Below are 26,373 nucleotides of genomic sequence, written 5' to 3'. Positions count from 1 at the left end.
TCCTGTGCTCGGGGTTCGCACGCCTCGGTACCGCTGCGAGTGTCAGGGCGCTCGGGTGATCTCTACTGGAGCCGCTCTTGTGAGGGGACAAAATACTCCAGCTGTGCAGGAAGCCAGGGATAAGGAAACAGCACCTCCGGCAGTCTTATGTGAGCTCGGCTTTAAGCGCTGGCTCCTGATAAAGTCAAGGTCCACAGTGAGCTTCGTTACCAGCGCAGGGAGCGAAACGAGGCCTGAGTAGTTCCCGCTCCCTGTGAACTGCTGTGTAACACACAGTGTAGTTATTTTACAAAAATTGTTGTGCAGTTATTGTCCAGCGGAGGGCAACGAGGGTGGGTGAGGGACTGGGGCATCACTCTTAGGAGGGAAGGCTGAAGGAGCTGGGCCTCGAGGAGACGTGACTGGGAGGGAACATCGCCAGTGTCTGCCAGTGTCCCAGGGGAGTGTCAGAGGATGGAGCCAGGCTCTGCTCAGTGGTGATGAGCAAAAGGACAAGAGGCACTGGGCAGAAAATGATGCACAGGAAGTTCCACCTGAACATGACAAAGAACTTCTCTACTGTGCAAGTGACCGAGCACTGGAACAGATTGTCCAGAGAGGCTGTGGAGTCTCCCTCACCAGAGGCACTCAGGAACCATCTGGACATCCCAGATGTGCTCTGGGATGACCCTGCTTGAGCAGAGAGGTTGGACCAGATCACCAACTGTGGTCCCTTCCAACCTGACCCATTCTGGGTTTCTGCGACTTCGTAGTTACAAGGGGCATACAAAGTAAGACACTGTGACAGACATGGGCTAGATTATTTCAAATAAGATTATAAAAAATCAAGTCCAAAAATGCTGGGTTTGGATTAGAATGTAGGATTTAAAGGGTGCAGTAAAACAGCAGGATGACCCTGAGTATGAAATGGGCATAGGATGTAGGTGAACCCAACAAGTCTAAAGTTTCCTACCTCCGAGAAGTAGCTCAAAATCCAGGACAGAAGTTACAGTTCTTTTCTGCTTTGTACCTTGGGAGAGTGGAGACAGAAAAAACCTGACTAAAATCATTAGTTACCTGTTTGATCAAAGCCAGGAAAATCGCCTCATTCATAATGATTAACTCAGATTTCATTTTAACAATTCCTTCCTTACCCAAAGATGGCTGAGTATCCTAACACTGACCCTAAGTAATGCTCATTCTTTAAGTAAGATTATTTTTTTCTAAATTTAGCTTGCATCATCACTCAGTTTCAGTTCCAGAAGCCTTTATATGGCTATTTTTGTTTTTAATTGCTTCCAGATTTTTGCATGCAAATTACCAGGAATTCGCTAACCTCCCATGGAAACCATGGTCTTACTAATTAAAATCCAGAAAGAAACTTAATTATGTAGTGTTATGCAGCGCAGATCATGGTGATGTGTGTCTGAGTGCATTTCTTTCATCAATTTCAGTTCAACAGAACACTTCTGATACCTTGGTGTATATATGCAGCCAGTGCTGACCTGTAATCAGCATCTAGAGGTAGTAAAGTCCCTGGACAAAGCTGCTCTTGCTCTGCCTAAGACAGCAAAGCTATGGTAGGAATTGCTCCTGGCACTATGACCTATGCAGGCATTACTGCAACAACAAGAGTATAAAAAGCAAAGTATTTTCACAGTGATTTACTCACTGTCAGAGGTGGCATGTCGGGAAGATGCTGCAGTACAGATCTGAGCACAGTTAAAGTGTGTAAATGTACTGAAACCCAATCTGGAATTTAAATTGGAGTTTTCAGGATTTTATATTTCAACTTTCTGTGTTTCTTTTGCCCTAATAAACTTTAAAGAATACCCAAAACAACACACATACAAAACTTTTTTTTCCCCTAATTCAATATTACTGAGTTACTTATCATCTTAGTTAAAATTAACTCAAACTAATGGATTGTACTAAGCTGTGTGGACAATTAAAACTCTACCTAAAGGTTTAAGTTCTGCATTCCTTTACACAAGAATAATTTTCTTCCTTAAGGAACCATTGAAACCTATGAAAACTGGTAGTCTGACAAAGAACTTCAACACCAAATACCTATCAGCTTTCTTTCATAGGGAAATATATGCTTTTATTTCAAATTTAAACAAAATGTAAATATGAAATAACAAAACCCATTGAACTTATGGATTGTATTAACATCTTAAAGTTTTATCATTTCCCTGGTGTGCTACAGGAGTAAATGGGTCTTGCTTGTTCTAGAAATCAGCTGTTCTTTTGCTAACACTGCTGCTCAAAAACTGACAAGGCAAAGTCAAGTTCAAGTAATATATTAATTTACATTGCATTCCAAATAATCTTTTCAGAGCAATGTGATTGTTTGTACAGACATTTACAGTCACTGTCAAGCTCAGATTCATTGATCATTTACACGGATTGTTGATTCTGACCACTAACTCAAAGCAAGCATGAACGGTATTCTGAAGTTCATGGTAGAAGGTGAAGTCTCCTTGCATGTGCTAACATATTAATCCCATCCTGCCAATATTTTTACAACCTAGGTTCTGGAAGCTTTGAGCATAGGAAGTTTTCCAGCAACAGTCCCAGAAGCTGCTGCTCATTGACAGCTCCCACAGAATCACCACTGCTGAGGTGAGAAAGGTCAGCTTCCTACCTGGGCTTCAGTCATGGGTTAGGTAGCACATTGGTGGATAACTTAAGGTTAAGACTGAGCTGTGGATCACTCATGAGGCTTGGGCTGGTGGGCAAGGCAGAACAGATTATCTGCTTGGACTGTGAAATTTTCAGCCTGCTCTCTTGCCTTGTGTGGTATTCCTTAAGTAGCTCTGGAGCTTGATTACTGTGGAGCAAGGCCCTGAGATATGCAGAGCTGTGTTAGGGAGTGTGCCTGCACATGAAAGGGACTCCCCTTGCTGGCCCTGTTACCTTGAAGGGAAGTGTCTGCTGAGGTTACTGTCACTACAGAAACCTCACTCTTGCTAATCAAACTGGAAGCAGCTCCATTGTTTAACACAGGTTGTCACGGTAACTGTGAGTGCATTTATTTCATAAAATAACACAGCATTTCTGGTCATCTGACTGTGGGATTAATGGTGACCTATAACAAGCAGTTCATAAGTCTGCAAAGTCATGCTAAGAAAAGGGAACTAATGCATGAATTGCTTCTGACTACGATGATGTAGGGACATACTGCAGCAGCAAGAGCTCAACAAAAAAAGCAAAGCAGTGTCTATGGAGTTTCCTACCCAAAGGCAGGCAGGAAGGTCATACTCTGCTCAAGGACTATACAGGGCTTTATGCAACAACTGTTTGTAATGTTGTTAATGAAATCTCCAAATGTGCCTATCAGCTGTTTGTACTGTTTATCATGTTGTGTTAAAATTCAACAAAGATTTTAAAAACTACATTATCAAGCTCACTAGCAAAATGCTCCACTTTTTTCCCCTTCTAATAACAGAAGGTGATCTCCCACATACTCATTTGAAACTGGACAATTAGGAAATACTACTTGTTGGAGTATTCCAGGCTATCATAATTTCATGATTACAAGAAGACTTTTGTGTTTGTAAATTGAAGTTTTTAATCACATTTGAGACGCTTTATACTGTGACCTAACTGATGCAGTAACATGTAGTATTTGTAAGCACCCTTACCTCCTCAAGTCTGAAAGTTAATTGTTTTGCTGATTGCAAAGGGGTGTTAATTCCTAAATGAATTCACCATTTCTGTACCACTTCCCATGGGGTGCAACACAAGAAGTAATGCAGTTGGTCTCTTGTAGCTCCCAAGATTCTTCCCTGGATGATGGCAGAGGAGTGGCTGCCAAGGAGGAGGTAAAACCTCCTGCTGGCCCTGCCTCATGGAAAGAGAAGGGTCTGTTGCCCCAGCCACCACCAAAGGATGGAAGTTACCAGGAAGCCCTTTCCACCTTGCAAAAGTGAAAGCATCTGGATATAGTATGTGAGTTGTTTGGCTGTAGTTGTTGAGTTGTTGGGTTGGCCTGTGGTACCATTCATCAGGTGGTGCTTGAATCCTATGGACTTCAGTAGCCCTGGCAGGACTTTGAGAGCTTTCTAAAGAAAGCCAGCCTGCCTCTGCCTGTCTGTCTTTCTCCTTTTTAAGACCATGTTCTCTTCATGGCCTGTATCTCCCTTCCAGTCTGTTTTAATTCTTTAAGAGGATACTCCCTGCTTTTAATAGAGGGCAAAAAGCTGAAAATACCTTTTCTCTCAATATGAGCACTTGAAATGTTTAAAGAACATACACCAGAGATTTTTCATTGTGAAGTTACTTCAGTTTAAGTAATAATCAAACAAAAACTAATGAGGACTGGCTGTAAGGGATTAATGATCCGTGATTATTAACATGAGCCGAAGTGGAAACTGTAAAATGTCCATGAATCAGTGATTTATGTTGAGTACCTTTTTCATGGTTGTACCTAAATTATCTGTGAGAGTACGGTGCTGATTCATTTCGGAGCCTGCAAAATGGTTTATTTGCATTGGAACAAAAAAGAGAGGACTGGATGAAAAACAATGGATGTAATTTCTATACATTTGACCTGTGTAGCACTGAGGCTTGCACCTGAAAAAGGCAACTGGAAAGTGCTCCTAGGTCCAATAGTGCAGATGCAGCATCATGTCTTCAGTGTGCAAGAGCATTATATTAGTATTATAATAGGAAATTTATAGATACAAATTAAAAACAAGAAGTAAATATTATTCAGACTCAATGTATATACATTATACATATTGTACACGAATTTTAGGTCTCCAAGCTTACTCACAACATTTCAGTCAATGGTTTTCTGTGTTGTTCTTGTGTTTTGAATTGTGAGTCATTCTTGCTATCTATTTTATATTATTATTCTGGATTAAAGGAGAAATGAGGTACAGGGTGTTGTTTAACAAAAGTGTAATAAATACAGTGCCTGTCCAATTTAGATTTTTTTCAAAAGGCAGGAGCAGAGGTTTATTTAGAAATTCACCAGACCACGGCTGAATATTTGCCAAGTAAAACAGCTGTATAACAAGGGCTAGAGTGTATCATGACAATGCTGTTTAAATTTGTAATAGTTACGTTATGTGCTTATGTGTTTGTGTTTTTTTTTTTTTCCAAAGGAGAAACAGTTATACACAATTTGTTCCTTTTAGTCCCGTGATACTTCTGTTGCAAATAAGGATGGTGATGGAAGTGAAAAGTATTTTGTGTTTGACTTTTCTAAACAAAAATCCCTTTTCAAAATGAAAGTTATAAAGCTGGTCTAATTTTGAAAAATAAGAGATGAAGAGTTGAAGACACTTTGGTCCCTGAGATTATATCTGTAAAACTGTAAAATCTATACAGTTTTTTCCAATGACACCTTTCTGCATCATTATAAACAGATGTATTTTTCTGAGCTGTAGGCACAAGCAACCCCCACTCAATCATAACCCTTAAACTGACTCATCATCTTTCCAACTCATGCCAGAGCTTTAATTTAAGGGGTGCTCCTTTTATATGCAACTGAATGAATGTAAACCTGTCCACCCTCGTTTTGTTTATGGAGCTGCTTATGCTCTACATCTTGTACATCAGAAGGTTTTCAGTCCACGTAGAAACCCTCTAACAAGGATGAGTTATTATGATACATAATCCTTTCATAACAAAGTGGGACATTTAGTTGGTCTGTTGATTGCAAGAAGTGGCTGGCTCCCCATTTCCTTGAGTTTCTGTCCACTCTGAGGTGCCAGTAATGCTGGAGCAGAGAGGTGATGAGCAGCTCCTTTCAGCTGATGAAAGTTGTTAATGTAGCTGGCAATCAGTAGAGTGATCTCAAGAATCTATAACAGGAACACACAAAACTCTTTGAAAAATACAGTGATGTGTTTTGACTGCTGAAAAAATAGCTAACTTTTTAGCAAGTGACAATCACCATCAACTGGATAAGTACTTGTACTTTAACAAATTAATGATGGGGGGAAAGGAGATAACTAATAAAACTTTTTTTTATTGCTCCTTTAAATAATGTAATGTTATTCCCATCAGGACGTATCAAAGATACTTTGTCTTCCACAGTCTTAAATGATTCAGAGATGACTTCTTTAATTTTGAGAGAGATGTTGAAGTCCAAAAGATGACACGCTGAGAAGTTTTGCCAGAGAGCTCAGAGAACTCAAGATGCAGGGTAGATGAAGAGAATAAAGACTTTGGGGAGGTTTTAATCATATTTTCTCTTTGTGACCCGTATGAAACTTGCTGAGATACTAAACAGCTTGCCCAGGGAAGCTGTGGATGCAACATCCATGGAAGTGTTCAAGGCCAGCTTGGATGGGGCTCTGAGAAACCTGGTCTAGTGGAAGGTGTCCCTGCCCAGGGCAGGGGGGTCAGAGCCAGGTGACTTTAAGGTCCTTTCCAACCCAAACTGTTCTGTGATTCTATAAGGGCACAATCTGAAGGAAACTTCAACATGTGTGTTTTACTATGCTCATTTGTATGAAGAATCATGTTTTGAACCAAATTTATATGTGGAATTTTGTATTATTTCATAAATTTGTTCAAACTAACAGCAAAACCTTTAGATTGTGGGGTTTTTTTTGTGGGGTTTTTTTTCTTTTTTTTTTTTTTTCTTTTAATATAGTCAGTCTTACCAGTGAAGGAGTGGATACAGATTTTAAAAGCAGGACTTTTTCTTTTTTATTTCTTTTTTTTTCCTTTTAACAATAGAAAAAATATCCTAGGATTTTTAAGAAATGGCTGATCTTTCAGATGTTGTGTTTTACAATTTCACTGTAGATCCCAAACGTATTTTTGAAAAATCATCTCTGGTGCTGATTAGGCAAACAGAGTAGGTTTTAGGTACTGCATGTAATTTCTGTCCTTATAAGCCTTCTTTGTCATTCTATGAAAAATCTGGAATGTTACAAACAGGGACATGAAAAGAACAGGAACACATCAGTACTGTCACAGTTAGCCTTAACAGTACTAATTATTTGCTCTTCAAAATCATCTGGCAAAAGCCAGTAATCTGAGCAGGCTGGGATTTAAAAAAGGGGTTTAATCTTTCACATCTGGTAGGGATTACTCACTAGAGAGAGCACAAAAGCAGATGGAAACTGTTTCAGGTAATAGACCAACCTTTGGCTTTGTCATGGCAAATAGGTGTTTTTCAGTTGATTTCTCCTTTGTCTGAGCATTGTTAACAACCAGCATAAAATCATCTTGATAGCCTCCAAAAGTCATCAGGCTCTTGTATGTGTATGTAACAGTCAGTCGCTGAAAAAAAGGAAACCCCCAGAACAAAACACAAAGCTATTAAGCAGGACAATGCAGGAAAAACATATGATGACAAATTCTTCTTTTAAAAATATCATTACACCTATATTTTTCAATTGAGCTAGCCTCTTATGGATCTTGAAATTAACTATGAATTTTGGGATAGCTTCATTTAGACCTTCATGATGAGGAATTTTCACTGTAGATGATAAAGCTCCTAAGTTTGACCTCTGTTTCTATTACAAATTAATTAGATAAAAAATATAAGAAGATTTCAATTCAAGTGTGTAATTCCATTTACCCAAATCATGATTGACTGTGAAAGAAGTTAATCTTCCAAATTCCATTTGAAATTGAAGTAGTATCTAAATAAATTAAATGCCAGAGTATGAGACATCTGAAGGAATTTAACTCCGGGTATTCTTTTTGTGCAGTGGTATGTTTTGCAAACACAAATTAAATTCCATTCTCTTTTTTTTTTTTACATCTCTGATGAAACAAAAATGCTCTTCAAGGCTCCTCAGCTTTTTATCCCTTGATTCTTATTGTTCAGCGTTTAACACCACAATAGTGGCCTTTGAGTTAAGATCAGCATTTAATTTATTGTTATATCTCATATTAATTTGCTGCAGATGTTTGCATTTAAAATTCATTGTCAGACAACATTTGTACAATAACTGACTTAGTGTCCTTCCTTAGCAAAACTCTTTTTGCCCCAGTTTTGAAATACTACTATCCCTACCCCTTGCAACATCATTTCTGATGTCCCTGATCCTTCCTGCAGAAAATCCCAGTGTTGCCTGAAGCTGAGCATTCCTTGAATGTCAGGTAAGGCCTGCCAGTACTTAACGTGGCAATGCCCTACAGAAATGCCATAGCTCCAGAAGCAGTGCTTGTAGAGCTCTCTGCAGTCTGGTGCAAGCACATTTTGCTTGTTCCCTGAGAGCTGCTGTTTCCTCTCCTCATGCTCTTTGTTTTATTATTCCTTTAACTGCAAAGAAATGTAATGAAAAGGCCCATATCAGCACAATTATAAAGCTGAGATTTTAATTTTCTGATATTCAATATTAGCACTTGCTAATAGCAGCATGCCATTCTTTTTCTTTGCAGGATATAAATGAAAGCAGGGATCTTCTCAGGCATTGCTTTTTACACTGATTACGAGTCGTTTTCTATGAAAACTTGTATTGCAAATCAAAGAAAAATCTGAGCCTAAAATGACATAATTAAATAACACTGGGTTATGTTACCTACTATTAAACAAAAATAATACAATGAAAATAACAATCTATTAAAGTAACTGCTCTTTGCAGAGTGTATGTATTATGAATAATACTGGAAAATTAAGTCTCCAGGAAAAGAAAATTAATGTTATTGTAATAACATTACAATAACTAAGGATTTCCTGACATCTGAATGATTAAAACATTAACATTTCATTAAATGATATAAAAACTGTATCTGATAAACAAAAATAAATTCTGTGCAAAGAATGCATTACTTACTTCTATTATTAGTGTTACTGTAATGATGATAACATTAGAGCATTTTAAAAGGAATGAATTTTTGCTTTAAGAGAAGGACTAGATAACTTAGCATGGAAAGCTTATGCCATCTTTTAGATAGTATGGTGGTGAATCTCTCCAAATAATTAGTACTAAAATCTATCTTGACCAAATTTGAAACAGAAATTTCACTTACCATGGAGCTGTAGTCCAGGATGCTTATGCCGTCTTCATGGACAGCAAACCATATGAAGGACTTCTCAACTGAGGCTGTTGCTAGAGGCTACAAAGAGAAATGTTCTTTAGTTACTACTTCAAAATGAGGCAATATGTGAATAATTATTATTCTCAGCTATTATAGACCTCTCTCCATCCACAGTTCCCTCTTCAGTTCCCTCTCAGTGTAAATTTCAGGAAAGGAATTTAAATACCTGCCCAAAGCCATGTATGTGGCCAGTGGCAGAACAACGAACTCAAACTAATATGCTTGAAACCTACCTGGTGCTTAGTCCAATAAAACATATAGTCTCATTAATAAAATAGTCAGGTGTCTTTACAGTTTGTCCACTAGCTCATATCTCTAAATACACAAAGAAGAGAGTGCTGACAAGCAATTATATATATACATATATATGTTTATACACACACACACACATGCTGGGTTTGCCTATTAAAACTGAAGGCATGAGGTGACAGTTCTGTTTAACAGAGCTGTTATTTGAATCAAGAGAATTAAGATACCAGTCCTTAAGAGAAACTGAGAAGGGGCCAGCATAGAAGGGAGTGCTCTAAATAACCTTAACCACATTTAGTTCTGCAAGGTTGAGCTTCCACAGCCAGCTAATGATACCTTTTCAATGTTCTATTAGCTATCAAGCAAAAAGAGTCTAAACCTAAAAGGCTATCTCAAACTAAGATAGAAGGAAATGGAAACACAGATTAATAATGTAAAATAAGCAGCAAGAGTACTGGAAAGTTACTATTATGATACACTTAGTACTATGGCTATTATATTTCACCAGTCTATGACTTAAGAAGTAATTTGACAGGAGATTCAATCAGCTCATGTATACACAGTTATTTTTAACAAAAATGTACTATTATTTGCAAATATTTCTTATATTTAAGCCCCTCCTCCCCCTCCCCAATCAAACTCATTAAAATGTCTCACTTTTGCTGCAAACAATTTAGCCCCGAAGAAAGGCCATTTCCTGGCCACGGTGAGGTAAATGCGCACGCAGTCTGCGGCGCTGTGCCCACGGAGAGCCATCCATCTTGTCGACAGTCGCTGGCAAAGCTGTCTGTTGAAATGAAGGATGGAATTTACTTACTGAAGGGAATTCCAATGCTTGCCCACAGCGAGTTTAATGAGCAACAAAAGAATCCATTTCTTAAAATGGTAATTTCAGTTAATACAAGGACTATCACTGATACAGCATTAAATAAATCCAAAATGTCATTTAGTATTTTAATGCACATGAAAATGATGAAGTATCTTCTAGTTTCTGGAACATTATGATTAAATATTGATGTAGCAGTTGCAGCATAAAGCAGAAAGTCTGGGACAGCTTTTAACGTGTCTCTACAGAGAATCAATGTACCTTTATCAGTACTCAACAGCTATGTCAGCTGTCATTCCAAAAATCCATCCAGCTTAGCACATATCTTTACCTGTGGCTGGTAGGAGGCGTGAAAGACGTGGCTTAGCACTACTCCCTTTTAGTGTGTCTGGGCTCTGCTGCCCAGAACGCCACTCCTGATGCACAGTGTGCTCACACTGGGGCTTTTTTTCTGGCTCCTTTTGTGAATGTGTGACTCCTTCGCAAGTTGGTTCAATACTATGGAAAAACTAATTTTCTCAGAAAACCCTCAGACCAGAATATTTTTCTAGGACACTAGATCTGCAGGGATGACTTACCCAGCAGCCATAAGGTTATTAGATGTAGCCCAAGAAAAGGGAGGACTAATGGGTACTAAAGGCAGATCCATCACTTGCAGCTTTGGTCTTGCTGTTTATGAGGTAAAACTGCACCCTTAGCAAAAAAATCAAGGCAATAGGGCAGGCACAGAGTCCTTCCTATGCCACAGATCTCCAGCTCTGCCAGCTGGTAGTGTAGGACTACTTAAACAGTTCAACAGGTGTTTTACTTTTCCTCCCTGAGTTAAATCTAATCTGAGAGCTTTTATAATTTGTTCTTTGAAGTTAATTGTGTAAGTCTGAATGCCCCATTGTCTTCTATGTAATAATGTTACTATGTGCATATAATAATAGCTTTACATTTTCTCAACCTGAAAATTTTCTGTACTGAAGAACATTTCTATGATGTTTACTGGCCTTCAAAACTGCTGTATCACTATAATTTATTACAATATTCTGCTCATTTTCATGTCAGTAGGTGTTGATTTAAGTGCCTTGCAGGTTATTAATTTTAAATAAAGTGATACCTTACCAGTTAAGTCCACTAAGTTACACATTGCCAATTGGACTAGCTGCCAGAGATTGCACACTAGAATAACAAACAGATCATGTCCTCATGTCCTTTACTTCAATAACTCTTTAGTCCCTGCACACTCAGACCTCGTTTAGATTTGCTGTGTAAGAAAAATAAGAATTTCAAAATCACTGGGTTTTGTAATGCTATGTAGTAACTGCTACATTTTTTGCTGGAATGTGTTATTAATGATGGTCCTTTGTTTAGAGTAGAAATGTGCAAAGGAAATGGGTTGTTTAGATTAGCAAGAGAATGAGTTTCAAACACAAGTTTAGGCAAATACAGCTCAACAATATGTTATTCCCAATGACAATTTGAAACTTCCTTTTTTCGCTCCTAGATCTTTAGAGAATATGAATCAACAAGCCCATCTCACCTTAACTGTTCATCTGAACAACCTTGCTTGTATCTCTTAGGGTAGAATCTCTCCAAAACTTGCTTTAGTGTTTGGTTGGACTTGGACTGGGAATTGACTTGCCCTGCTGGAGTTGAGAAAGGCCTTTCAAAATCTCCAATCTCTACCTAAGGGAAAGTCCATTTAAAAAGTTTTTTGTTACTTTAAAGTAATTTTCTAGCTGGATATTATGAACTATCTTCTGATCTGTTTTACCAAGTATAAAAGAAAGCAAATTTGTCAAATAATGTATACTTTTCATTGATAAAAAAGTCACACTAGTGATTTTCTCTTTCTTATTTTCTGTCTACCATGGAAAAAAGTTAAATATCAAACACAAATTTTACAGACATAATATTACTTCTGCCCTTAGATTGCTGTATCTCCAGCTGACACAAATCAGTTTACATTTATTGAATAACAACATCAACTTACTTTCTCAAAACGCTTCATTTGAGCTTTTAATTTTTAAAAAATAAAACATCCTATCAAGACCATGCCTAGTAAAAGACTTAAGACTTTGATTGAAGAGCTGTTACTTTGGAGAATTAACTTGCAGAAATCATGGAAGGAATAGTGAATGAAGAAATGGTACATGATTACATGTTATTAAATGCCAGAGGGCCTTGCTGTGTAAGAGGGAAAGCACATTTTAACCTTACTGGTGCCAGCAGCAGCGAATGCTGTAAAGCATTTCCACTCCAGTTAAGAATTGCCTTACACAAAGATCCCAGCCCAGTGTGTTTCCTGCACACCCATATGTAAAAGGTGAAGGTCAATTGAGTGTCAAGCCATCCTGGATCAGTTTGTTTAAGATTTTCTCCTGAAAAACTGCTGTGTGAGTTATCCATGCATAAAGATTACCTGAGCTAAAAGGGCTGTCAATTCCATTGCTAATTCTTTGTTTACAGGGAAAAGTCCATTGACTATTTGATCATTTGTCTGATACACTAGCAGCAGCTTCTCTCTGTCTGTCTCCCCATGAACTTGAACTGAAAAATAAAGCCTACAGAAAAGACAGAAAGTTATTAAATAAAGAAGACATGGAAATGCATTAGCCCTGAGGATTAGCAGTATCTGCTCTGAATGTGACATGTTTATTTCAGCATCCAAACACATTAGCAGAGCAACACTTGTACTTGAACCAGTGGGTAAATATTTCGTGTCAGTCTTCTGACTTCAGTGGGGATTTTTTGCAGCCCTCTTCACCTCTTTAAGAAGTAAAAAAAGGTAACTATTAAAAAAACATTGTCCAGTTACACCCATTTACTATTTTTGTTGCAAGTTTCAAGTCAGCCAGTGTTTCTCAGATAAAGAAACTTGCAGAAACTGAAAAAAAAATCTTGGGACAAGGCAGAGATATTATTGTTGCTAAACAAACCTGTTTTTGTAAGTAAGGCGGACAGTCCTTGTGCCTTCACATTTCCCGGGGTGTTGTTCTTTGGAGGCTTGCTCCCATTTTGAAATAATGTCACAGATCTAGAAGGAAAGCAATACAAAACTGGCATGTTTTCCTATTTTAAAACACCTTGAAAAGAAACTGTCAACTTATTTTAATGTCCTCTACCTATCAGTTATTAGATACATACACAGCCTGAATTTTTAAACTCACTGAAGTATAACCTTACTTGTATTTCTTAGTCAAATTGTTTAATAATTAACATTTTTTGGTTTTGTTTATCCTGCAATACACACACTGCCTTTGGAAACAAGCCATAACATGGAAAGGCCAGGTACTTGATTTAGCAGCTGCCAATGAATGTGTAATAACACAGAGTGAGTTGTTATGTAATTAATCAAATGCCTTTCATCTCTGCCTTCTACTACATGCCCAAGTTTTTCAGGTCCTTTCTAGTAACTGCTATAAAGTTGGCATGAAGTTTGTTTAAAAATGCACCAAAAAGGGTTCACAAGAATCTGTATAGGTGAGTAGGTGGGCAGATGGGGAGGAGGTAGAACAGAGATCCTAGGACCCCAACTGGGCTTCATTCCTTCATAAAAGAGCTTTCCTGGAAGCAGTAATGTGAGTAGTTTCTAAAGTTACAGTTACCGAGAAAATCAGAACATCTTTTATAAATTTTGCTTTCCATGTGGTAATTTTTCTGATCGTGGTGACACTGCTTGTTTATCACCAAGGCCAGGTTGTACCACACCTTGTAACTCAAAAGTGCAGCTGAGCATTGGCCAAAGGGTGCAAAAAGCTACATGGTAAAAACACAAAAATTTAATGATTCATTAGTTGCTAAAAGACTTGGAAAGTAACTAATATTTTACTAAAGCACAGATTATATTATGTTTTGTCACACTTTACTGCTAAGAATTTAATTCTAGCAATAGAGGGAGCTAAAATTTATAATTCAGGACAATGGCAAGCAAAAAATTGGAAATTTCTTAAACTCCGCCTTAAGTCTATTCTGTATTAGAGAAAGAACCATTTATTTTTTTTTTTAAATTTCCCAGGATCTCCATCCCAGTGTCAATGACTTCTTGGACCTCACATGGTCATCTTTTGGAGCTATATCAAAAATGTTGACTGAAATCTCTAACTCCATGTTTGACTCTAATGCTCCTTAGTTTTAAAGAACTGTAACAGCTTATTTTTTGGTTTTTTTAACACAGCTGTTACTTCTCTGAATAATACAGATCTCTTGGAGAAAGCTTTTAATTATAGTTCATTGAATACTTTATTTTTTTATATGCACAGTCCATTAAAGCCTTTTGTTTACCTTGATGTTTCCTTGAAGACAGTGCTCTATATCCTTGCCAGAGGGATCATCAGAAAACAGTGCAAATCCTGACTGAGCTGGTTTCCTCATCCCTGTATCTTGGTTCAGGGTGTTCAGAAATTCCTCTACTGTAGTAGAGGCATCAAACCCAACGACCTAAAAAAAAAGGCCAAATAGTATTTTGCTATCAAACGCATACCCATTCCCCCTTTGAATCTGAGATTTTGAAATATAATACTTCTAGAATAACGGTGGAACTATAAGACCCATTTCATCCATTACTGTAATTGGAAATCAAAAATTGCCATAAAAGGCCTGAAAAATATTTCCACATGGGAAGTCAGTTTAGTGAAATTGGTTTCCTTGCACTTGTTAAACTTGGAATTCTGTTACAGAATTTATCTGACAGATAGCCGTCTAGTGTCTGAGCTTTTTGTGAAAAATACTACTTGATAAATGAAGATTATAATTTCCTGTACCTTTCAATATAGTGGAGAAGCAAATGAGATCAATTAATAATTTTTAATCATGTGCAACTTTAGAGGGATATCAGGTGAGTGACAGATCTACACTGGCAGATCTAAAACAGTTTATGAATGTTGCTTTGTCACTATAACATAGGTCAGAATATACAGAACCTTCTAAATTTTACTTCCCCAAATATGAACTTGTTTGCTGTGACTGGTACTGAAGCATTTTAGCAAGAGATGGCAAATAGGTTCTTTACAGATAGCAGTGGCTGATGTTCACTTCAATCTGTATTGACAGTGTTTTCCTGTATTTGACATGTTGAAAATGTTTTGGTAAAAAAATGTCTTGAAAATGGATCATGACCTATTGTTTGAACTTCTCAGTGCTTGGCATTAAAATAAAAATCTGATTAATCTTCAGAGGTTAATACAAGAGTTTTTAATACCACTATAATTGTTATTTGCTGATCCCACTGAAGCAAGTTATGTATTTAATTACAATTTTCTTAGCTCTTGTAATTATACAGTTTTGGGCAGTAAATAACTAATGAGCAGTTACTCCTTTTCTTCTCCAGACTTCAATTTTGAAACCCTTTAGGATGATTTAAAGGATATTGGGGTTTTTTTTATGTTTTACTGGGCAAGCAGTAAGCAATCAAGAAACTTAGAGATGAAAAAATGCAAAGTACTTCTGTGACAATCTGAAAAAAAAAAATGTGATATAGCTTTGATTTCATATAAAAAGTTGCTTTCTATCTAGAAAGACTATGAATTGCTGAAAGTCATCTCAGCCATCTCTCACAGCTGGAAACATAAACCAGGATGTGAAGCAGCATGCTTGGAAGCCCATGGAATGTTTCCTAGGGGCTTTGACTAATGACGTCCCCAGAGAGTTAAGAATGGAGCCATGTTTGTTCTGTAACAAATATGGTTATCCTTCAGGACTGATAATGGGAGTTACAGCTGTGCTTCCAGGCCTTCACTGAGATATTTAACTTACAAGATGTCTGATGAAAGGAAGTGGAATTTAATACCTTTCCTTTTCCATTCATTCATCTGGTGGTCAGGTTAAATAAGAAACAGAGCTTTGGCAGTTCTCACTCTTAAAAGGTTTTACTTTTTTCTTCAAGATTTTCCCCCAAACCTTTACTCTTAGTTGATCAAATCAGATCACAAGTACTTTGTGCCTGCCATTGCTGGCACTGGCACAGGATGAAACTTGAGCCATGTTTACCTTACTCTTTTTGATGTAGTGCTTCATGTATTTGCTGACAGCAGGGGGTTGGGAGAGCTCAGATTTCGTGGCCTGCATGACATTACCTGATATATGCCATTCATGAAATGAACTGGAATACTGAAGGGCAGGGAATGGTGGTAGGGATTTCTCAGGAGAGTGGAAAGGATTTCCATTCTGGAAGGTCTGGCTTCTCGGTCTCCATTCTGCTGGGTCCGTTCTACACAGCGCTGGCAATATATAGCGTATTTCCCAAATTCAGTCCTGTGGCAAAAAGAGAAATAAGGCAATTCCTGGGGACTGATTGAAAGGATAGTAAATTGTGAGTGAATATTTCTGGAGAGGTCAGATGGGAGGAGCATGCAGATTTCATTCTCTGAGATTTCCAACACATTTTTTTGCACGTGGAATTAGAAAGAGAATTAGTCTACTGAGACCAGCAGAATTGTGCCAAAGATGAACATGGCTCAGGGTGTGTTGTGTAACTGCCATATTTTGGTTTTCACAGTTTTGCAACATACAGTCAGAGTATGCACTGCAAAATTTTTTTTTAAATTTATAACTTTCCCAAGTGATGCACAGAAGTAATATGTACTATATTTTAGAAGCAATTCTACTCGAATTAATTTTAAAATATATGTCAAAAGATCTGATACATTACAGGAAAGATTGAAAACAAGGTACTTCAGAAAGACCAGTTGACTAGCTGGCACACCTGGAATCTGCATTCTTCTTTAAGTGAAGTTTAAGAAGCCAAAGGAATGGATGCTGGGGCAGGAAGAGTCCAACACAGAGGGCCAAGAGCTGCAAGCCCTGAACAAAAGGAATACATTCACTGTTTTAAACATCCTACAACATAAAACTTCCTGCTGTGGCTGCTGGCCAGCAGTGCAGCTTACTGTGCCAAGTTGAGACTGCTGAAATAGGAATGAAAAAAACAGAGAAAAAGCTGGGTAAATAAGCATATAACCTCACTGAAAGGCCAAATACTCTCTGTCTATTTACATGTGTACACCAAGTTTCTTTTGGGGCTGGAAATGGGAAAGCAGCTGAGTTTGTATAAAAAGCAGTTAATACATAGGAAAAGAAATACTTAGGCTGCATGGCCAAGCATTATGATATGAGGAGAAGACTGTGCAATTTTAATTCAGGTCTCCTGTTACACATATTATGAAGCAACACATAAGACATTTTTTCTTCTACCAAATTTGCAGTAACTTTGAAAAAACCAGTAATTCAATATTTTGTTATATTGTTGTTGCTCAGTATGTATTCATTGGTTTCACTTAATACAGAGTGCTCTCATGTACCCTGATATAAACTTACTAATGTTGCAACTGTTTTTCTCACAATCAGTACATCAATGCTTCACAGTAAGATTTAAAAAATGATGTTTCTCTATCTTGATTTATCTGCCTTGCCTGGTATTAAATAGAAATTTGACAGCACTGGCACAGATACTCCCTTTCATCAAATATTTATACTTTGATGGAGATAGCACTGGCTCTGTTGATGGTATACACTGCAGGAGAATCAAGGGTAGGAGACTACAGCAGGAATTTAGGACTTAAAAAACTTAGTGTAAGGCTGAAAACATTTTACTGCATGTATTAGCTCTTAAAAATCATTCCAGGGGATCAGGATAACAACAACTTACTTATCTTCATCAGAGGGAATGCTTTGCCACTGGTAAGAAGAGTACCAAAGAAGAATTATAGTAAGTTTAAATTCCATCAGCGATATGTAGCTTCACTGTGTGCTAAGTGACATGAATGTACCATGTCTGTTATAAAACCTTTGTGAATGTTTTAGCAATGCACACATTGAATCATAAAATGGAAGGAACCTTAAAGATCATCTAGTTCCAGCCCCCTGCCTTGGGCAGGGACACCTTCCACTAGACCAGGTTGCTCCAAGCTCAGTTCAACCTGGCCATGAACACTTCCAGGGATGGGGCACCCATGGCTTCTCTGGAGAGCCCGTGCCAGTGCCTCTCCACACAGCAGCCATCTCCCAGGTACAGGCTGTTTCTAGCTAATAGGTATGGCTGCTGGTCATGTGTCTATTTTCTATAGTAAGAGAAAAACATGTCTATTACAGAAGCCCTGATATGGTGACTTTCTTTCCCATTTTCTGATTAGTCTTCTAGTTCTGTAGGTATTGCTCCATCATAAGTGTCACGTTCTGTTAATTCTATGCAAGCTCCAAGTGCAATTCATTTTGTATCTGGATAGCAGTGAATAGCTGGCAGTGGACAAAGGGAGGAATTTCAAGTATGTATTAATAATGTAGCATGCAGGGTGAATGCAGAACAGCATGGCACACAAGAGGGGACATCCATCAGAAACCTGATATTCAACTACATGGCACCACAGCTTTACTTCACACTCATGCTATTGAGTCATTTGCTGTATGGTTTAACACACCAAGCTTCCTGAGGCAGCACCTCTCTTAGGAAAGAGCAGTAAAAAAGAATTAGGTTTCTTACATTCTTTCTTAACACTTGACTTGAAGACAGCTCATTTTATGTCTACCCTTTACAAACAGCATGGGCAGAGATATAATCTACCACCAGATACATATACTTTGTTGGAGGATAGCATCAGCTTTGTTTCAGGAAAAAACAGCAGCAGTGAATTGGATCTTAACTCAGCAGATGCTGCAGAAGAACAGAGCGTCTTTACCATCATAAAGACTCTGTGCAGTTCCTTCATTGCTGCTGAAATCACTACCATTAAAATAAGTACTGGGTTACCTGTATTGGTCCTGCTTGGTTTTGTGGATGTCGACGCCTGGTCTGTTTAATAAGCTGGCAACAGATCTCATTTTGAAGTTCAGGATGTGTGAGGCAGATCTGCAAAGCACTTTGGGCCAAAGATACATGGTAATCAATGGCAGGAGAGTCAACTGCAGCATTTATAAACAACTGGCAGGTCTAGATATAAAATAATAAGCAAGTGAGTTTACATGCAAGGGAGATTTGCCAAATCTTTAAGATGTAAAATGTTCTGTATATCAAAAGTGTACTTTAATTGAAATCACAATTTGTAAGTTTACCAGTAGACTTGGAAAACTCTGCTGGTTCTGCAAAATGGGGTGAAAAGGGGCCAGAATGGATGAAATACAGAGACTTGAGATGAAACACCTCCTACAACCCATGGTTTCACTCTGTATCCAATGGAGTGAACTGTAACAGGAGTAGGAAGAATTTTGGTGGCAGGCAAGTTTAAGGACATGCTGAACACAGCTCATCCCTCTACTTGGAAATGCAATGTCTACAGCTCTGAGTGCCAGACAATGTAAAATGCTTCTGTAAATAGCACAACACAGCAGCATATACACATAAAAAATCCATAACTCAGAGCCATTGATTTACATCTTGGCTTTCCATGGTATTTTTACTGTAGGTTAAGTATGACCTTGCCTATACCCAGTACTGTCTCAAGAAAGCCACATGTTAAGCATTTTAGAAGAAAGTATATATATCACCTGTTGCATGTACTGTATAGAATAGTTACATTTTTAAGGGATATAAGCAAAAATACAAGAAGTTGATTGAAGCCCAATCTATTTCTAGTCTATTTTTATCATAAATGGGATAACTGAAACATGGCATGATCTGTTTCTAAATTCCCTACCTGACTTCTAAGCTGATTTATACAGGGTTTCAATAAAGGTCTTATAAGTAATCTCTAATTATTTACTTTAGGCAAGTGTCTGTGATTTGAATTAGGTCTGAAAAGTGATTTTCAAGTAGATGTAAATTTGTTTTTTATCAAAGAAGTACATTTCCTTGTAAAGTTTTGTGCTGCAGGAGTGCAGAAAATAAGATGGATGTACTTCTTTGAAGTGCTTCAAACATCCCAGAGTAATAACCTGGAAAGTTTGCCTAAAAGTGTCCATGACGAAACATACAGTGGTTGTCTTGAATTCCTCTCTAGATCTGAACCATTACATCAAAATTCTCCAGATAGTGCATGCTTCAGGGAATTTGTTCTTTAGACTCATCTAAGTTTTGTAGAGAAAGTTCATTTATCCAACCTCCGTGCCTTCCAACTTGTAATTTATTTCACAACGTACAGACAAAGGAACAGCAAAATTGTATTTTGTCTCTGAATTAGCTTTTACAGCCTGTAAGGAGATAATGGCATTGCAGCATACTCCCTCTCATAGGCATCAACTACCCACCTGGCCTGCAACTGGGAAAGCTGTAAGGCACACACAATTTCTCAAGAACCTAGCTGTGGCTCAGTGGTTATGAACCAGTATGTGTCTCCTAATCATAAAGCATTTTTACTACACTGGGACATATATATGTATGTGTATTTTTAAAGATCTGTGAGAATCTTTAAAAGTGAACTCAACTCTTGTGAAATACTTTTTCTATGGAATATTTTCTCTATTTATATTAATGAATAATTGCTCTTTAAAGAATAGCTACTTCATATGAAAATATTTTCTTTTTATTAAAAAGAGCAAACAATCCCTGCTTTCTATCTCAGTTTTAAATAATCCATGACTTGCCTAAACTTAAAATTTACTTTCTTTTTCTTCTAATTTTTAAAAGATCTCCCAGATTATTTAAATGTGTCTCCAACAAAACTTTTGCCTATGATTTTTTTCCCTGAATCTAACTGAAAAAATAGTATTTCAGATACAGTTTTCTGAATGCAGAGATCTGTCCATGCTGTTGGATTCTTTGGAGCTATGAACTTCAAGGTAAAATTATTATCACTCATGATGGTCATGGATTTCTCTGCTAACTTGCACTTTAACAATAACTTATCAAATAAGTAGGAACACCAAAAGCTGAAGCCTAAACTGCTTGTCATCTTTACACTGAGTGTGATAGTCTTTGGTGAGGTAATAATTTTGCTGCTGTCCATTAGTTACCTCCACTAAAGATAAAAATAAATATATCTTTTTTCTTAGCTGTTGAGTATCTCCAGTAAGCCAACTAACAGCCATTCTTTAGCAAAGAGTTAAAATAGTTATTAAAAAAGGCATCTGCTATGGTTTTACCTTAAATAATTTAATTGCTTCAGTTTGCAAGGCTTCTGATGGCAGTGTTGTAAGAGGGGAAGTAATTCCTTCTTTGCTATGGCAAAGGGTAGGATGTCTCCAAATTTGAGAAGCTAAACAGATAAAATATATACATTTTGCAATTAATTCCATTCATAAGTACATTTACTAAATAAGCATTGGAAGATCAGTATGTTGAAATGAAAATAAACTTACTGGCATCACCTTCCACATTTAATAATTTGCAAAGAAGTTGTTCAAACTCAGATCCAACATTTACACTGGTACTTCCAGCTGCAACTGTCAGATGATAAAGCCATGTGTCCTAAGGGAGAAAAACATAGCAGCTCACTCATTCTGTGCTGGAAGGAACTGCTACATCAGGATTCTGCTCTCAACTTGAAACCCTATTATGCACTCCTTTTGAAGCCCAAAGAAGTTTGCCTTTGGTTGAATAAACACACGTTCATGATTTCTATGTTACAAATATTAAGTAAGGAAGATTGGACAGGGCTCTCCAAAAGTTTTTATCCTCAGAAATCATGTCTAATTGTCAGGGCTTTCTTCCTTTTCTCTTCCAGAAGCTTACATAAATAATTTTTATCACTGCCAGATCCTGCTAACCTGGGGATAAGTCCAGAAAGCAAAACAAGGTCTACAAGATTTCTTGGGAACAATGAAGCAACAATAATAAAAATGGTTTTATCCCCGCCTCTCATTGCTGCTTTACTACAGTAGGGCAAGTCTGTGCTATCTTAGTTTTGTCAGTGAAAATGGGTATTAGTAAGTACCCTGTAACCTCTCAACTACAATTCTGTCTACAAGTTACTGTATGTGAGCAAAATTCTCATTACAGCATATAAGATATTCTGCACTGTCTACTTATGTAGGCAAGCCTGCATATTTTTGTCTATTTTAACAAGGATTACCTACACTAGCATTGATTTGCAGACTAATTGATAATAAAGCAGAACCTTCTCCTTATGATATCAAAATACAAGCCAGGTGACTTGTAGTCCTTCTCCTTCTCAAGAAATATTCATATCACAGCATCACACTCACAGAAGTGCGACTGAAGCTCAATAAAAATATCCATTTATTACCTTCTCGTGTTTGGATCCTATAAGAAGATAAGTGGGTCCTTGGTCTTTGGGGTGGATAACAACAGTGTAATGGGTTGATAACAAACTGCGACCACTGGCTTCATAATCTTCATCAGAATCACAGGACCTATCAACTTCTTCAACCTTTGCCTCAAAAAGCTTGATTTGACCAAGAGGAAACTAAAAGTAAATATCAGAAATGGTGAGAGGGGTAATGTTTGTTTCAGTGCATACTGATTTTGAATTATATATGATTATATTTATTATTATACACAATTTTTTCTTATTCTGCAAATCAAAATTAAAACATGAACTAGCATCCATACCCATTGGTATTTACTCATTTTCAGTCCTGCCAAGGAATATCAGATAAGCAGATGTTGCAGACAGCAAAATGAGACTGTTATGTGCCAAAGTCTAAAAATGAGGTTTTCAAAAATACTTTTCCAGATCTGCCTCTATATATAGCTAATGCAATAAATGTATGTTAGGGTGAAAGAAGTCATTCTTCAGAGTTCCCAAACTTGGTTCCAAGCAAAAATTTCCTGTGTCAAGCCTAGAACTTTAATTATGGTCCTGTTATTTTCGGGGACAGGAATGTATTGTTGATGTATTGGTTTGTTCATACTCTAAATTCAAAAGGTAATTTTTTTTTGTGTGATAGACCTTGTAGTTGGTTTCTTTCTCCAATGTGAGAGATCACAGAGCTTCAGTGTTGAGATGTTTATGTAGTTAGCGTCATTTAGCAGAAAATATTTTATCTAAAAAAGCCATTCAAGAGGAAATTTTCACAGAAGTAATTATTTCATAGCCCTTATCAACAGGAAGCCTCAACAAACATAAATACAGCATGAAATCTCTTCACAACTGGGTGACAGGATTGAGAGAGCTGGCTCTGCACAAAACTCCCTCCCTTCCCACAGCGCCACTGGTAAGGATTAAAGAATGATGTGGTGATTTGTATTTTCTGTAGTGCTTCTGAAGCATTCAACTTTTTGAGTAAGATAAGATTCTGAGAATCAAAAGATGTCGTTTCACATGTAAGTAGTCAAGATTGATTTATTCACCAAGTTTAACTAAAACACAATTGGCTGGCTTTTTAGTTTGAATTCCATTTTGAAAGGAGGTCAATTAAATGGACTCCATTATTGTATTAACCACTGCAGATTGTGTAATTTATTTCTGCACAGACACAGTCAGCTACAGAAAACATGATTTTAATTAGCATATTGTTGAACATTAGAAATAAAGTAGTTTTGGAAAACTTTTCATACATATTCTGCTTACAAAAGCTGAATTCTCATTCTGTTCCAAGTTAGCAAACTTGTTTCAATTTTACTTTAAAAGGGCAGCTAAACTTCTTCCAGATGTGAGGGAAATATTCAGAATCCAGCAAAATTCTTAACTAAAGAGCATGCTAATGCCAAAATACTCAGTGGTAAAAATATATAAATTCAGATATGTTAAACATAGAGATTTTTCCCTAGGAGAAATTTTATGTTAATTTTAATGTCTCTGAGCTTACACTTTAGCCAGTTGATGCCCAAACCCTGTTTTACATTGTTTTAAAGAGCAATTAAAATAAAATGTTTTGATGGATGGTTACTGCTATCTTACTCATACAGTTCTAGAAATCGGGTTTCATTGAGGTTTAAAATGGGAATAAAAGGAAAGGATGACAAAGGGAATAACTGGCTCTACACAAAAGTTAAGAATTACTGACTCCAGTGTGATTGTCTTCTTAAAACAGAAGTACACAAATATGAAAATTTCTACTGATTTTTTTATAATGGCTCAGTGGACTGTTCAAAATCCTGTTTCTGACTTGCCTCCATGTTTCTTGGTGAGAAAATACAATGCCTTGGGAGCAAAGGGACAGGTGAAAGTCATGTCTAGGAAGTGTCCTAGGTCTTGCAGCACTGTGGATGTACAGTGACATACCAAAGAACAGGATTTGGAAGTCAACTGAGGGACAGAAAGAACATTTAAATTCTTGAAACTTGCAGTCACTGCCCACAGCAAGAGGCATAAGAAAGGGTCTGCTTCCAGAACCACATTACAACTGGGTCTTTTCTGATGTCTGTCAGAAAGGGACACCTGAACTCCAGGCAAACCAGTGTCCCCCTTCAGCTAGGGATAACATGCATAATATGTATCACATCCTGTAGAAAGAGACCAATGGATGTAGTCTGCATTGCTGGCTATTAGACAGAATCTTCCAAGCTGACAATCTGTGTATAATACTAAGGCCAACTGTACCTTAATAAAGCTGTAGGTTTCTGTTTAAAGTCTACATTCTCTGAAGAAACAAGAAAGGAACCTACCTTGTCTTCTTGATTACGGAAATAATACAAGATTTTTCCAACTAGGGTACACCAAACCCTTTTGGAATATCCATGTTTCACCTGTAATTACAGAACATCAGTAATAATCACAGAGAAAATACTGACTATTTTCACCATCTTTGAACTCTGATGATATTGTGAATGCATGTCTTAGTTCAAATTACTATCCACATTACTGGACATCAAATTTAAACTGTGTGACTCTATTAAGGGCATACGAATCAGGGCATTCGATGAGATGCTCATCTAAAGCACAGTAAGGCCAGTGTTGGCCTAAACAATAAAGCAGACTGGGGGGAAAAGTGTTTTCCTACCTTCGTAAGTAATCCTTTCATGGTGGGCTTGATTTCAGACTGCACAAAGAGTGGGCTGGCAGCCTGTATTTTAAGAACATTCTGCAGTACTTTGATCCATTCCTCCAAGATGTTGGGGGAATCTGCAGTCAGGTAGTATATCCGTTTCTCTGTGGTCAGCTGTGAAGTAACAAACAGTCTTGAGCTTCAACAATTGACGTATTTGACCTCATCGTGTGGGATCTGTAACACACACCACCCAGTGTAGCTTTACACTTTGGGGAGTTTATCTTCCCCAAAGTACTTTTTAGTAATGAAACATTCCATGACCAGACAGAGCAGAGACACTCTTTCTAAATCTTTATCTGGAAAGTTCCAGGATAGCAAGTTGAGAAAACTCACTTCTCTTTTCAGACAAATTAATTCTCTCTATCCAAATGGTTGACCCCATGACTGCTCTCTTTATTTCTATCCCATATGTGATGATCTAACCTTTGTGGCAATACAAACAAGACTCCAGGTAGGCCTTTTTATATTTTCTGTTACTGAAACAATTTTTTGGTTTCAAATGAAAGGCTCTGATTATTTAATTACAAGTCCACACTTGGACTTCCAGTGCAACAGGGACTGGAACAAGGGGCTGGCTTTGGGGATAGAGGGAATGCTGAAACACCAGCAGAGGAGAAAAGCAGGCACCTGAATTGTTTGTTTTCCATCACCCCTTTCAATGTGGCTGGATGCATTAAGCTCAATTTGACCTTGAGGCTTTCGAATAACATCACTCTGGTATGGAAAGAATGGAAAAAAGAGTATTTTAATCTACCAACAAACAGCAATAAATTAATATAGGACTAATTTAAACATTAATCTTGATAAATACTTTCTAGTTAGACACTGTGTACCTTGTACACCTCTTGAGGAAGTGACTACTGAATCACTCTCTAACAGCACAGAAACCAGAAGTGCATTTTTTTTTTTCCTTTCTAGCAGCCTTAGATTATCAGTAAACAATCTAATACAAAACAACAGGTAAGTTACATGTACTTACTGGAGATTTGTAATACAGCAATTCACCTCCTTTAAGCACAAACCACCGTCGTTTCCAGGTCTTTACTTTACCACCCATTTTTAACAGATATCCAGATTTTTCCAAAGGTTCCTGGTTGTTTAGAAATAAGATAAAAAGTGGTTAGATACACATATATACCTCTGTCTGTCCCTCAGAAATAGGTAAAAATACACACATAGAGATCTATTAATGACTTAAAAGCATGCTAAATAATAATAACAGTATTTGATGAAACTTTTAATCCAAGGACAATGTTTTTACATGCATCAATTAAGACAAATGTCATGCATATGGGATAACTAATAAATAGCCCTACTTACTGTTATAGTACATGAAGGACAGTAAGTGCCCCAAACTACAGAAAAGAATTAAGAATATGATGTGTTCTTATTTTACTTTCTAGTTTTTTATATTAAAGAAGGAGCAAGATGAATACAAGATAAATGCATTCTTTTTTCCCAACTCCAGGTCCTAACCTGAAAACCAGATATAA

General features: G+C 37.3%; 2 protein-coding genes across 5 annotated transcripts in view; one reads left to right on the top strand and one right to left on the bottom strand.

The window, feature by feature from the left end:
* The first annotated feature begins 16 nt into the window (after nt 1-16).
* THADA (THADA armadillo repeat containing) overlaps nt 17-26,373 on the top strand; it is a 216,324-nt gene continuing 189,967 nt past the window's right edge. Inside the window, exons 1-2 of one of the 2 annotated variants that reach the window (XM_064414399.1) lie at nt 17-275; nt 2,514-2,604. The gene's annotated coding sequence lies outside the window, so the exon portion shown is untranslated. Of the gene's footprint in view, nt 276-2,064; nt 2,605-26,373 lie in introns of those variants that run through there. The other variant, XM_064414401.1, reaches the window with a different exon arrangement.
* The window catches only part of PLEKHH2 (pleckstrin homology, MyTH4 and FERM domain containing H2), a 52,548-nt gene continuing 31,445 nt past the window's right edge, over nt 5,271-26,373 (bottom strand). For all 3 annotated transcript variants that reach the window (XM_064414404.1, XM_064414406.1, XM_064414405.1), the window contains 18 exons: nt 25,860-25,970; nt 25,508-25,594; nt 24,833-24,991; nt 24,498-24,578; nt 22,174-22,353; nt 21,287-21,395; nt 21,071-21,183; nt 18,804-18,983; nt 16,764-16,861; nt 16,135-16,312; nt 14,345-14,500; nt 13,000-13,097; nt 12,483-12,624; nt 11,601-11,746; nt 9,904-10,033; nt 8,929-9,015; nt 7,090-7,227; nt 5,271-5,795 (listed from right to left, as the gene is read on the bottom strand). In XM_064414404.1, coding sequence (XP_064270474.1) covers nt 5,613-5,795; nt 7,090-7,227; nt 8,929-9,015; nt 9,904-10,033; nt 11,601-11,746; nt 12,483-12,624; nt 13,000-13,097; nt 14,345-14,500; nt 16,135-16,312; nt 16,764-16,861; nt 18,804-18,983; nt 21,071-21,183; nt 21,287-21,395; nt 22,174-22,353; nt 24,498-24,578; nt 24,833-24,991; nt 25,508-25,594; nt 25,860-25,970 — 2,376 coding nt within the window. In that variant the 3' untranslated portion in view covers nt 5,271-5,612. The remainder of the gene's footprint in view (nt 5,796-7,089; nt 7,228-8,928; nt 9,016-9,903; nt 10,034-11,600; nt 11,747-12,482; nt 12,625-12,999; nt 13,098-14,344; nt 14,501-16,134; nt 16,313-16,763; nt 16,862-18,803; nt 18,984-21,070; nt 21,184-21,286; nt 21,396-22,173; nt 22,354-24,497; nt 24,579-24,832; nt 24,992-25,507; nt 25,595-25,859; nt 25,971-26,373) is intronic.

The sequence above is a fragment of the Passer domesticus genome, chromosome 3 (genome assembly GCF_036417665.1).
Source record: "Passer domesticus isolate bPasDom1 chromosome 3, bPasDom1.hap1, whole genome shotgun sequence".
NCBI lineage: Eukaryota > Metazoa > Chordata > Aves > Passeriformes > Passeridae > Passer > Passer domesticus.
This window is presented reverse-complemented; position numbering and strand designations above follow the sequence as displayed.